The sequence below is a fragment of the Staurois parvus genome, unplaced genomic scaffold (assembly GCF_062004578.1).
Source record: "Staurois parvus isolate SC_StPar_1 unplaced genomic scaffold, SC_StPar_1.0 ptg000051l, whole genome shotgun sequence".
NCBI lineage: Eukaryota > Metazoa > Chordata > Amphibia > Anura > Ranidae > Staurois > Staurois parvus.
In genome coordinates, this window is record NW_028317847.1 from 364,581 (window position 1) to 379,378 (window position 14,798).

General features: G+C 41.9%; 1 protein-coding gene across 1 annotated transcript in view; it reads left to right on the plus strand.

The window, feature by feature from the left end:
* C1QL3 (complement C1q like 3) overlaps positions 1-2,139 on the plus strand; it is an 85,574-nt gene extending 83,435 nt beyond the window's left edge. Inside the window, exon 2 of the mRNA XM_089666224.1 lies at positions 1,259-2,139. Within this exon, the coding sequence (XP_089522350.1) occupies positions 1,259-1,438 (180 nt within the window). The 3' untranslated portion in view covers positions 1,439-2,139. The remainder of the gene's footprint in view (positions 1-1,258) is intronic.
* The last annotated feature ends 12,659 nt before the right edge of the window (positions 2,140-14,798 follow it).

Consider the following 14,798-nt stretch of genomic DNA (forward strand, 5'->3'; position numbering starts at 1 on the left):
GCATTACTTCATAAAATAACTCATGTGGTATTTTAGTAGCTTTTTTCAGTGAATTAAAAAAAAACCTTGTTGAAAAACGCTATGCAGTATCTTACCACTTACTTGGATGCGGTAAGATACCACTTTGTGAATGGAGCCCCCTGTGTTATATGTGGTGTTAAGAATTTTTTTTATAATTCTGTGCCTTTATATAATCGTTGACGGGGTATCACTATCTTTATACCTTTTAAAGTCCATGGCTACAATTATTTTGGTGTTCTAGGTACAAAATTATAGGATGTGGACACATAGGACACAGACACCTCTATCAAGAGCGTTTTTTTGAGGAGGAAAGGGCTAGAAGATTCTGGGCATCCCCCAGGCAGGAAAAGAGGTGGATTCTATCTGATTTGCTAATGCACACTGTGAGAAGCCCACAGTGTGCAAGGAAATCAGATCAAGCATCTTCAGAACAGGAGAGGAGCCTGTAGAACTGTGCAAGGCTAATGCAGGCCATACATGGGTCGAATTCTGAATGACTTTTCGCCCGAAAATTGAAAACGTTGTTTGCTCATTAATTCGATGGTGCCATCAATGCAGAGGCAGACTGACAACTCATGGGGCCCCCGGGAAATAGGGGATCAAGGGGCCCCTGTGTCCTTGCCCAAACTCAAAAAAGCCTATGAAAAAGGTACCAGGGGCATCTCATGGGGCCCCTTACTGACCCCGGGCCCTCGGGCAGTTTCCAAATGGTCAGTCCGCCCCTGCATCAATGATTTAGAAAAGCGGCCAACCAAGTTATAACGTTCACCCCATATAACAGGCTCATGCGCATATTCCAGGTCACGGCTCATGCGCATATTCTTTTCGGAAAAACGATCGTATGATTTGACCATCATTGAGTCGAAAATCGGTTGTTTTTCACAAATTTTCCAACATACCCGAAAAGGGGAGGAACCACGAAAATCGGACAGTGCCATTGACTCACTAACAGAGTGAAAATCGGACGATTATTCTTAGGTCCAATTTTCGGATGAAAAATAGGTTAAATTTTGACCCATGTATGGCCGGCATAAGGGCTAGGCTGGAGATTAGCTTTATTGCCTCTGGTATGAATAGGGTACCATGTATGCTGTTTGTAGCAACTTACTACAAAGACAACTCTTTTTCATTGGCAGTTCCTTTGGCAGTCGCTGTGTTCAGTCTACATCATGCTAAGCTGTTTCTTGGCATTGAAACCACAGACATGTGAATGATTCAGCCTTGTTTGTCTCTTCAGGTTCGAGCCAGCGCCATCGCTCAGGATGCGGACCAGAACTACGACTACGCCAGCAACAGTGTGGTCCTACATCTAGAGCCGGGTGACGAGGTCTATATCAAGCTGGATGGTGGCAAAGCTCATGGGGGCAATAACAACAAATATAGCACATTCTCTGGATTTATCATCTATGCCGACTGAGGATACCTCAATTTCTGGAATAAACTATTTGACTTTACCTTCTGCAGCCCTATTGTCATGAACTTCGCGGGCTGCTGACTATAGTGGCGAAAAAAGACGCTTAATCAATATGGGGACCATGCGCACTCTGGAGATCCACTGCTACCTGAGTAACGCCTCGAAAGACATCAAAATATCCAATCCAATATATCCATATATGTCGTACAAGTTACACAGATGTGTCACCCTCCCTTACCGCCAAAGCCAAATTTCCTTGTCTGTGCCTGTGTGAATGAAATCCTACACAATAAAATGTTTGTATTAAAAAAAAAAAGCCAAAAAAAAAAATCCCCAAGTATATATCAATCTATATCCTATATCTTTGCTGTTATAGCCATCTGTCAGCTTTGAACTCTCTGACCTGCCTGCCATTGGTAATGCTTGGAATGGACTAAGGTCTATGGTGGAAGAATGGTCTTCCGGCTCTGTTCTGCAATAATAAGAGATTCTGGATGGAGGTGTGTTAGCTTCAGAGACTATGCCTAATATAGGCACAGTGACAACTCTGAATAATGGTGGTAAAAAAAAAAAGTTGGTGTATTGGTTGCATAAAACCATGAAACTATTGTATATTCTGCCAAACTTATTTTAAAATGCATATATAAATGAAATTAAAAGTGGCTAAATTTGTTCATATAAAGTTTATATTTAATACCGAATAAGTACATTGTATTTTATTCTGTTGTTCAGATTTAATTTCTGCGGTTGTAATCACAGACCTGTTACATCTGTATCTCTAATCAGGCACTTTTCATGCTAGGAATATGCACATTAAGGGGTCTTTTTATAAAACATTTGTTGGATGAATGTCACAAGCATTTTTCCCGCATTTTCTGTAATTGATTAATTCCTATGATCATCAGTTCCATCAGCTCCCATCCCCGACTCCAGGACTTCTCCAGGGTTTCCCCCATCCTCTGGAACTCACTACCCCAATCCATCAGACTGTCATCTACCTGTCTCACCTTTAGGCGCACCCTGAAAACCCATCTCTTCAGGGAAGCCTACTCCGCCCTCACCTAACTGCCGATCTCCTCCACTCCTCCTACCACTCCATCCCCCACAGCCACTTCCTCCTGTACCACTATCCCCTTTCTCCTAGATTGTACTGTCTCCCACTATAATGTACAGTGCTGAGCAGACTTTTTGGTGCTATATAAATACTGTATCATAATAATAATAATAGTGACCAAAATGTGATAAAGTTTTCTAAAATCCCTCAATGAGAAAATATACCTCATTTTGGCCACTAGGTAGCGATGATGATCATAGGTATTATTCTATTGCAGGAAATACGACTTTTTTTTGTTACCCTGCCATCACAATGCCAAGTGTGGTCATACACAAGGTGCATCCAGTGTTTCAATAATCTTTGTTTATCTAGATCACAGGTGTCAAACTGGTGGCCCTCCAGCTGTGGCCAAACTACAAGTCCCATGAGGCATTGCAAGATTGAAAGTTACAAGCGTGACTCCCAAAGGCAGAGCCATGATGGGACTTGTAGTTTCGCAACAGCTGGAGGGCTGGTAGTTTGACACCCCTGATCTAGGTGGTCTAGACAGATCTTGCTAGGATCCTCCTGTATGGACACGTCACACCCCATGAATTTCAATTTGTTTTGTTTTTTTAATTATTGGATTCCCCCTCCCTGTATAAAAAATATTTCCAATCTCTACTTACCCTCTCCAGGCTCCAGTGCTGTCTCTGACTTCCCCCTGGTTCCAGTATTGGCAGTCCTCTTCAAGTAGATCGACACTTAAGTCATTCTGACCACATCCTGTGAGCCCAGCCTGATGTTCTTACTCCCTTCTTCAGGGTGCATCATCATGTAGACTGGGCTAACATTACTCCAGTACTGGGCAGTGCTCACCCAACAAAAAACGGCAACTGTAGAGGTTTTTGGGTGGTGGGGGGAGATGGATAGTAAGAGGTTGGTCAGAAAGCTGGAGTTCTGCTTTTACCCCATTCATTGAGTGGAATGTGTCAGCAGGAACTCTAAGAACTAAGGTTTCTTCACTGGAGCTCCTGAGAAATATTAGAAGTGGTTGAGTCATTCAATCTGCCACTTTCTACTTATGGCTGAAATGCCTATTTTCAAGAAGTTAATCAGTTAATTCCCATCTGTACTTTAAATCAAGGCATGCAGCTACATTGACAGCTGAAATATGCATAGTATGTATGTACTGCCAGTGTTCTAATCCACAAGCTGACAAACATAGCCAAGACCTGACCATTCACCCTTTTCTTCTACAGTCATAGCAGTACAGGTCAGTCAAGTCTAATTAATGGGGAGGGAGCAATGGCTCACTGATGAGGTCATGATCTGTCCTCCAATCAGCAAGCTTCATTTGTTAGATTCACAGAAATCTGAAGTTAAGTCTTACTGACTCAGGGTGCTACACTATTCTCTCCAAGTCTGAATTAATAATGTAGGAAGTGCTCCCCTGATTGGCTTTTGTCTATCCTAGGGCAGAGGTGTGTAGTACATTTCTCATCATTAGAGGGGGAAGTGCACAGGGTAGGCCTCACTCTGGAGGATAAATCGGAACAGTTTGACCTTAAAGTGGAAGGCAAGTCAAAACCTAACTAAACTTAAATCTGCTCCTACCCCCATTCTTAACATATTCTATCTGCCCCATAATAGGAAAGCTGTCTATACTTACATATTCTGAAGTCGCTACGGTCATATGATCTCTCCAGCGCTGGCTTCAGTGTCAAGGAGAGATCACCAACAATGGCTGCAGAGCCTGTGTAGTGATGTCACCCATTACTATGGGGCATCTATTGTCTGCTGTTCCTCCTCTACACTGAAGCTGGCACTGGGACCAGACCGCAGCAACTTCAGAATAGGTAAGTATAGGCATCTTTCCTTTCACAGGGTAAATAGAATAGGTTTAGAATGAGGGTGGGAGTAGATTTAAGTTTAGTTAGGTTTTGACTTGCCTTCTACTTTAAACGTCTATTTAGGGCTCATGCAGACGATTTTCTTGCGTTTGACCTCCATCAAATTCAAGTCTGAAGATTCCCATATATTTCAATGGTAAAACATGGATAACAGTTGTCAGGCTGAAACTGACCTCTATTGTGTTGCATATCTTTGGACACAGCAGGTCCTTTTAGATGCATTTGCATTATAAATAGAGCAGATGTAATGCAGTCTTTAGCTGTGGTTTGCATTAGAATGTGTGCATTTTGGCATCACTATGTTTGAGTGCAAAAGGCAGCATTTGACAACATTGCTAGTCTACACAAACCGTCACCTGGATGGTGGGGAAGGTTTTAAATAATGATAGGGAGTGTACAAGGGTGGGTGGTAGAAAAAACTCAGTACTTGTAAATTATGCACCTATGAGATAAGCATGGTGGAGATAAGGATGGTTCTGGTGGATGGTTAATGTCTACATAGAAGCTGTCATCTTTTGTAATACAATTGAAGTTTTGTTAGCTTGTTGGCTTGTGTAGATGACCATTCATGTCACACAGCCATTTCTATTCGAATGTATGTGTTCAAAAGCGTTTGACAAGAAAAGATGTCAATAACCTGCAATCCGAACACACCTCAATAGAACATGCTGCGTCCAAAGGAACACAACACAAAACATTGCCTCTGAAATGTCATCCACATTACTCCATTGAAGCAAAGATAATCTGCTGACCTTCATTTGACGTGCGTTTCAACACCACTGTTATTATTCTTCACTTTTTCAGATGCTATTTCAGATGTTGTCTGATTATGATTAGCAGACCAATTAGTCAATGGTGTAACTATAGCTATAGCAGCCCATGTGGCTTCTATGGGGTCTAGGGGTAGGAGAGGGCCCCATAGAAGCCACATGGGCTGCTATGGCTATAGTTACACCATTGACTAATTGGTCTGCTGATCACAATCAAACTTGGGAGATCCAGTACTGTATCATATTCCATGATCCTCCGAAGTGCCCACTTCAGATGAGATGACTGTGAGATGTGCAGGAGGAGTCATTGGGATCATGCTGTCTGCTAGTCACAAACCCCTTTGCTTCCCCTTATCTGTAAGCAGATGTATTCAGAGCCTTCTGGCTAATTCACTAATACAACCCCGGTATACCTAACAAAGTATTTCAGAAGCTAAAAAATCCCAGAGCATCTCCTAAACTGAAAAGTAATTTGAGATTTGGAATTCTCTCTAGGAAAAAAGATCAGGCTGGACATGGACTTTAAGGCCACTTGTCCCAAATGACACTGCCACGTGCCACACAGAGGTGTCACTGGAGGCTCCATCAAAATTGATGAGGGCAGGATTAGCATCATCACTAGACTGCCCATAAGTGTCCAATGTAGGACAATGTATACCATTAAACTAGTTGGTAGTGTTTAAGCAAAATATATTATGCAATACACTCAACTCAGTGCCTGGGTGACAACAAATGAATTAATAGTCAAGACTGTATTAGATTAATGCTGTAGTAACACTCTGATTAGATAATGCTAAAATGCAGGAACACAACATTTTTTACAAATGTCCTTTTATTGTGAATTTCAACGCCCATTTAATCATTGTTAATTATTTAATTTATACTTTATGAACTATTTGTAAATTACTGTACAGCTGTGTATTTAGGACATAAAACGTGCAAGAAAAAAAAGTTTCTTTTTTTTTAATTTCAAGTCCCACAGACAGGGCAGCTAAATCAATCAGATAAGTACAAAAAGTATTAAAGCATCTGCCATAGTGATAACAGTTAAATCATATTAGAAACAAAACATCTTTCAAAAATCAGCAAATGAGATGCATTTATCAGTTTTCAATTTTTTTTAAAGAGTGAAAATGAGCCTACAAAATTAGTTGTCACCGAACATCACTAGCAATTGCTAAAAAGAGGGAACACATGGCTTCCTATCCAAGGAATAGTAGAAATGAATTGCCCATGATGATACAATATTCCAGTTATGTATGACTAATATTAGGGCAACCAAAGTTAAGAGTTTTAATTTCCTCAATTTTCAGTAAGAACTTTCCATTTTGTAGAAGTGCATTGTAGTCAATAGGAAAGGCAACATTAAGGTGGATTCAGGTGGCTTTTAAGGGTGCAATTGGCATTAAATGGCTCCTGAGGATTATAAAAGCTCCCTTCAACTATCCTGGACCTGTTTCTGTGCCAAAAAAATCCTGTCTTTAGCCTCAAAATTTTACTTTTTTTTTCTCAGACAGAAAAAAGGAAAATAAAGTGACAGTACATACAGTATAATGATCAAATACACAAAATAAAGAAAGGAATAAACACTAGTTAAAAAAGACACCCTCTCAAAACGAAGATCTTTTCACAGATAATTTATGTTGAACCACACCAGATGCATTTTGATGCAATCATAAATGTATTACAAACATATACTGTAGATCAGGGGTCTCAAACATTTAAAACAAAGGGCCAGTTTAATGTCCTTCAGATTTTAGTGGGGGGGAGGCTTTGTACAGTGGAAGCAGAAAATGCCCCAGCGTGAGTGGGACTACATTTTTACATAACTCCTGGGGTCAGTAGCAGGAGGAATAGTACCCCATTATTGGTATTAGTTGAAGGAATAGAACCCTGTTGGTGGGGGTCAGTGGGAGGAATAGTGCCCCATCATTGGTGTTAGTGGGAGGAATAATGCCCCATTATTGATGTCAGTGGGAAGAAAAGTGCACCATCATGGGTGTCAAAGGAAGGAAACATGCCCCATCACTGGTGTCAGTGTGAGGAATAATGCCCCATCGTTGGTGTCAGTGGGAAGAAAAGTGCACCATCACCGGTGTCAAAGGAAGGAAACATGCCCCATCACTGGTGTCAGTGTGAGGAATAATGCCCCATCGTTGGTGTCAGTGGGAGGAATAGTGCCCCATCATTGGTGTCAGTTTGAAGAAAGGTGCACCATCATGGGTGTCAAAGGAAGGAAACATGCCACATTATTGGTGTCAATGGGAGGAATAGTGCCCCATTGTTGGTGTAAAAGGGCCATATCAGTTTGGAGACCACTGATATTAACAATTACAATGAATGTTTTGCAATTACAGTGGTGTGCAGTTAAATGTAGAGCAGGCTGTATTTTTGAAACCCAACGTGTACAAACACACAAATATGTGAAAACGCAATGCAACTCATTAAAAGAAAACAAATATGGATTTTTGAAGTTTGACTGCCATGAGGAATAATAGTCTATACTTGTGGTACCTTGTGAATAGTATTACATACAAAAATGCAAAATGCAAGCAAAGGTGGGTAAATTCGCAGGCGTTTTGTGAGCGTTTTATTTATTTCAAGTACTTAAATAGTGCCATCAATTTACACAGCGCTTTACATATATATTGTACATTCACATCAGTCCCTGACCCTCAGGGGGCGTACAATCTAAGGTGTTTTCATTACATTCTGAAATGAAGAGGACCTGAAACATCCAATATAAAAAGGTCAAATACATTATAACATGTATAATACACCCCTTGCCAAGACAGGTAAACCAAGATATCTGTGTGCTGGACTAACTACTCATGGCGATAGAGCCAACCTGTCCACTTGGAGGCATTGATCATCCCTGGGGTCAAATGGCCAATTTCACTGCAGATAACGGGACCTTTATTTCAAGAGGCCAGGGAGGATATTCCAACATTAATGTCTGAAAATGGATCCCGGGGCATTCAGTTATACAATGTGGAATGCACATACTCCTCTTAGTTATTTAAAATAAAACAATTAGAGGGTAGTGTCCAGACTTTTATCCTGTGCCAGAAAGTAATTTAAATGGCTATGTTCCATATCAAGCATTAATTAAAGAACAGCGGGATAATTACAAGCATCATCAATATTACAAGGAACATCAAATTGTTCCAGAGGGGAGTCGTTTAATTGGAATCACTTTACTTTTCTACAAGTTGAGCATTATTATTATTACTTGCTTCAGAGTACCCTTGGTTATCGCAGCCGTTAGGAATTCAATTAATTGTGTTTAAAGACGATTGTTTAAGTGTTTATTTCTAAGAGAGAAAAGTGGCAAATAAGAGACTCTAAGCACAAAATATGTATGCTTCCAAATGGTTTGATTAGGAGAGGAATAGGAAGACTTTATACTTAAAGCTGAATATCAGGCAGATATAAAAAAAAACAGATTAATGCAGTTATGGATTTATTATTAAGCCTGGGTTCACATATATGCGGTGCGGTATATCGCATGTGAGTCGCACAGGAACTGCACCGCATTCCTGTGCAAATCACATGCAATTTGTGTGCGGTGGGATTGGAGCCATACATTTTGTATGGCTCTAATCGCACCGCACCCGCACCGAAAACGTGCAGGACCCTTTTTTTGGCGCACACTAGAATCGGATCGCATAGGTATTCACACCTATGTGATCCGATTCTGCACACCGCATCGCCTTTTGCGGACCACTTTCGGGGTGTTGTTACATACATACCCAAAACTGTTCACATGAACGGGGTGCGATTCTGATACGGTGCAGAATTCGCACAGAAAACGCTGCAAATTCCGCACCGCATCAGTGTGAACCAGAGCTGAAGGCTTTTGCTTCACATTTTAGTGTTACACCATATTTAGGGTACAACATGAAACTCAGCCACATTCCCCAAAATCCCTTTAAAGTGGAGTTCCAATGAAAATAAAAAAAATAAAAGTCAGCAGCTACAAAAAACTATACCGGTATAGCTATAGATCAGAATTAACCCCCTGCAACTACAGTAGCAATATGTCCCCAGCTAAACTGACATCTCTTTAGGCTCAGTCCCAAATTCACTTGTATACTGTGGGATTGTAACCCTATGTGAGTCTATGTGTTGCACAGGCCTGTGTTAGTGAATCGGTGGAGCGCTCTTAAGGACTGACATGTCACTGGTTAGCAGTTGCTCACCACATCCAAGAAGAACAGTCTCCAGGGGTTAACTCCTTGAAGGGATGATGAATGGGGCTCTGTCTCTCTGCTAGTTTTTTCATGTCAGTTGTCGGTGCTGCACAATCTCTGAGGTGCCTCACCTGGGATGGTCACACGCCTCCTCTGCGATTTCCAACCCTCTGACCTCTCTCTTTGCGGTGGGAGATATTGTTGCTGTCGGTAACTGCCGTCGCGGGTGACTGGTACCAATGATCACAGTTGCTGCTGACTTCAGCTGCTGTAGATAACCGTTGTCCTTAGCAACCTCTGCTGTTCTGGAAACAGTCAGTGTACTTCAACAGTAGGGGCTGCAGACTAGCTCCCACATGTCCTCCGCAAAGACACACGTGGCTCTCCTCTCCCTCCTCCTTGCAAAGCATCCTGGTCCTGTAGTCCTGTGCAGTATAACCGTTACATTGTCTACCTCTGTGATGAAACTACAACTCCCACAACACTCCAGTACTACTGAGAGCTGAGCCAATCAAACCCTTTCTGACAACATGCAGTCTTAAAAGGGAAACAGTTCTTTAAAAAGGGAAACAGCAATGGCCCCGCTATACTTACTTTCTCCAGCCCCTTAACCAAAGGTTTGTACTTCTGTACAGACCCAGGGCTGGGATGTATACAATGCAGGAGCCTGTGCTTTACACCCGCAATGCACCAATTGTGGCTGCAATGCTCTGCAGACCTAGATGCAAACAAAGGAATAGGTGCTCATTTTTTAATTTATCAAGGCTTGGAAGGTGGAGCTGCCATTAAAGACAGCCAGTTGCTTTTCCCTGCATTGGCAAAGCACAGGTCCTCTTTATATCACCTGACAGTTAAACAAGCTATTTAGCATTGTGGCTACTGATGTCGATCACTAGGTCCCGGCCGGAGATTCCCCGCTGGCACCCGGCGATCACTGAGAAACAGTGACAGGGGAGAGGTCTGTGTGTAAACAACACATATCTCTCTCCTGCCAGCAGTAACATTCACAGCAGAGCAATACACAGTAGTATGTTTTCATAATAAAAAACACACAGTACATACAGGAAAGCAGCACACAGTTAACCCGTTGATCGCCCCAGATGTTAACCCCTTCCTGCCCAGAGTCATTAGTACAGTGTCAGTGCTTTTTATTAGCACTGATCACTGTATTAGTGCCATTGGGATGGCAGTGGCAGTTAGCCAGTTCCCCCCCAGTGTCAGAATGCCCGCCGCAGTCCCGCTATAAATCGCCATTACTAGTATAAAAATTAAAAAAAAAATTCCAGTATATAAACCGCCATTTGTAGACGCTTTAACTTTCATGTAAACCAATCAATTTACATGTATTGGGCTTTTTTTTAGCAAAGACATGTAGCAGAATATATTTTGGCCTAAATTTATGACGAAATTTGATTGTTTTAAATTTTTTTACTGGATATGTTAATTAGCAAAAAGTCAAAAATATTGTGTTTTTTTTTTTCAAAATTGTCGGTCTTTTATTGTTTATAGCGCAAAAATAAAAAACGCAGAGGTGATCAAATACCACCAAAAGAAAGCTCTACAGTGTATTTGTGGGAAAAAAGGACATAAATTTAATTTGGGTGCCACATAAATCTCATTTATATACAGCATTGCTTGACAGCGCAATTGTTAGTTAAAGTAACGCAGTGCCGTAACACAAAAAATGGCCTGGTCAGGAAAGGGGGTAAATCCTCTGGAGGGCAAGTGGTTAAAGTGACAGTAGAGTCTATTTTTTCATAACCTAAATACTATATATGCATACCTCCCAACTGTCCCTGATTTCGAGGGACTGTCCCTGATTTGGAACAAAGTCCCTCTGTCCCCCTTTCCTTCTCATTTGTCCCTCATTTTAGTCTGATCTATATAGTTGTATATACAATGCACTACTTATCTTTCAAATAGTATTTCCCAGTACTAAACCTTTCATCCAATTTCTAAACTAAACTGTTGCCTTTGTAAATTTCAGAAGCCAATATGAAAGGAATAGTAATGGTGAAAAAAAACACTTGTGGGTTTATCTAATCTTTTTTTGTATCATTTCCCATTAAGGGGTGTGGCAGGGGGTGTGTCCCATGCCTACATACATTTGCTAATTTGGTGTCCCTCGTTCTTATCTCAAAGTTGGGAGGCATGCATATATATCTGTGTCTTCCCGGGGGGGAAGTAATATCCTGGCGGCCAGAAACGTTACCAATTTTGTATTCAGTTTGTGTATTTGGGGAATTCTATAGGCATCTTGGTGGCAGTAATTATAGCTTAACCCTGGGTGTGGATCTTATTACATAATATATGTATTATTTTTTTCTATTACAAAAAAAACCTCCTCTGCATTTACTTTTTGAAAGCATCCCCTAACCACACGAACACATGCTCTATATGTGCTCCTAGGACCTAAAGAGTCATGTAGGGTGCTCCCTATGTCCACCCTCCTGTACGTGCAGTGTTCTGATCGCCACATGTTGGATGTAGCGGGGAAGTGAATCCAATCAATTTAATTCAATTATTATTACACAGGATTTATTTAGCGCCAACAGTTTGCTCATCGCTTTACAATATAAAGGGAGACAATACAGCAACAATACTGTTCAATACAAGAGGGCTAGGAGGGCCTGTAGCAATTGTACGTACAAATATGGATGCGAACATCCATTTTGCTAAAGATCCCCCATCTTGTGTCATTCTCACTCCAAATCAGCCCCCCTCCCTTTCTGTTGAATGGCAGGTGGTCTGGTGTGGTTGAGTTCAGGAGTGCATCGAGCACAGCTGGATACACTTCATGGTTGCAAACCCAATTAGCTGATTCCAGTGTGTCTGGCAGACTCTTGCTCAGAGCTGATCGTAAAGCTATAAACCCGCCAGTCACTGGACTTGAAAGCATTCCGGAATAGCAGTAAAACATATATCTCATTTGGAAATCACTTTTTTATACTCTTTCATAACTTCTCGTAGAAATACGTACAATAAAACAAGACATACAGTATATTCAGAGAGGTAATTTTAATACAAGTCACCTGATACCTTACACCCCTAGATTATGTCTACCCGAGAGCAGAAAGCGATATCTCCTTAACCGTCACAGCCAGATATGTCATATGTGATGTCTGGACGTTCAGAATATCATTCTGCATAATACCCTGCCAGTGGATAGGATGCTACATGTACCTATGGAAGGTTATTGACCATGGTAAAATTTGGGAGGGCTTTTGGTCCTAGCTTGGGTCTCTGCCTAAAACCCCCCTCCCCAAATGAGGCGATTGCCCCCTGGCTTCAGAGACACCCCCTGCTGGGGAACTACAAAATAGGCTGTCAGGCCTGGAGAAGGAAGATGAAGAGATTTCTCCAGTTTAACATCAGGAACCAATGTTGTGAGAAATGGTACCCTTTTGCTCAGGACACTTTAATATGCTTAAACCAAGTACTCTGGCAAGTATTCTACCTCTCTAAAATTCTTTCTGTTATCTCTCTGCTGTGTTATTGCTCTCTGTATTTATATATATATATTGGCTACATCTTTTTCTGTAAATATTTTTATTGCACCATTTTGACCTTTTTAGTAATAAATCCTATTTTCTGAAAAGTGTTGAACTGTTTCTAAAGCTCTTTAATGCAAACTAAGAATCCCTGTCTCTGAAGAGTGCTACTGTGTGTTTTAAAACTTCTGCATACATCTGTCTGCGGTGGCAGTGTGTATACAGATGCTTATTCAAACATCATAGTGTTACTGCTAAGATTGGTGAGTTTCCTCCTTCTCTGTACAAAAAAGGGTGGTGGTGGCAGTGTGAAGGGTTAATTGCGTAATTAACCTGACCCAGTAACAATCGCTCTCAGGCTGCGGCACATAGATTGTGGTCCAGTGAGCTGGACAATCTTTGTGCAGGGTGCAGCTGAGTGTGGCATTCTTACGCATGTGACAGCGCAGTTTTAGATTGGCTAGTCCTTTGGTCACAAGTCAGTGAGAAGGGCTGGGGGTCTGACGCCGCGTCTGTCACAGGGCTCTGCTCCTTGGAGCTCATTAAACGTGAGTGTTTGTAAGGAGCACACCATGTGGCCGAAGGCCAGAGCACTACATCGAGCCTCCCCAGGAAGGGAAATGTCTTTTCACCTGCAAACTGTCCCGGCACTGACTACGAAGCTATTTTGAGGGAAATAGCTTTGTACGTTGATTTTGCTCCACCAGTTCTCTAACTTATGTTATACTTTACATTTTGCTTCAGCTCAGAGGCATGGAGGAAAACTGTTGGATATTTTGCAAGATGTGACAATACAACTTCTTTCCATAAAGTTCTATTCAGTAATCACAAGGCAGTGCAATAGCCATTAGAAAGATGGCGTTCCCCTTTAACATATGGCATCTTTAGGGTTATCCTGTGGCGTCTCATACCTTTGACTCGTAACCAGGGGCAGACTGACCATTTGGAAACTCGGGCACTGCCCGAGGGCCCGGGGTCAGTAGGGGGCCCCATGAGATGCCCCTGATACTGTTTTCATAGGCTTTTTTGAGTTTGGGCAAGGACACAGGGGCCCCATGATCCCCTATTGCCCGGGGGCCCCATGAGTTGTCAGTCCACCCCTGCTTGTAACAGTTCCCATCTAATGGTGGTTTGCTTAATACCCTGATTCAAGGTCCAATCAAGAGATGACCCACCTCAGTGTAATGCTATATCTCTTTGTGTATAGTCCCTCTCTGTCCCGTGACCAACTCCAAAGAGCTCTCAGGACTTACCCTCTTCCGCTTAAATATCACAACTACGGGAACCTCAACAGGCCAAATGGCAGACACATCACAACAAGTTAAAGTGTTACTAAACCAAGACCCTGCATTCACTATATCTGGTCTCCCACAATACACAGACAACATGGAAGTGCAATTATTTTAGTAAATATAAACTGCTAAATACCTTTTCTCATTAGCAGTTAGAGCAGTCTTTTGACTTCTATCAGTGTCCAGCCCACCACTAGCTAAAGCTTGTAGGAGGAGTTTTCTTTCTGCTCTAGGAGGATGGAAATCCCCTGACCTCTGTCTGACCAATCCTTATTGGCCCTGTGCTGATCACATGCACTCTCCCATGAAAAAAAAAACCTCCCTAGCAATACACACCAAACTGAGCATGTGCATGCCTACGGTTCAGTCTGGAGATAAGAGGTGGTCACTTGAAAAAGGGGAGTAACAGAGAAGAAAGGATCAAACAGCCTTTTTACACAATGCAGAGGATTAACCCCTTAGGTTCCACAGTGAGTATAACAAGCATGCTTTACTGCACACACAGACTGCTGTTACTGTTGTGGGTTTAGTAACACTTTAACTCCAACAATATCAGCAACATTACAGCCTCCCCTCTGATGATGTGCATGTAGCACGAAAGGCCTAAGGAGGAGTTGTGCAGAGCGTGACGTCATTCCACCGCCGGAGCGACGAGGAGGCCCGGCGGCAAT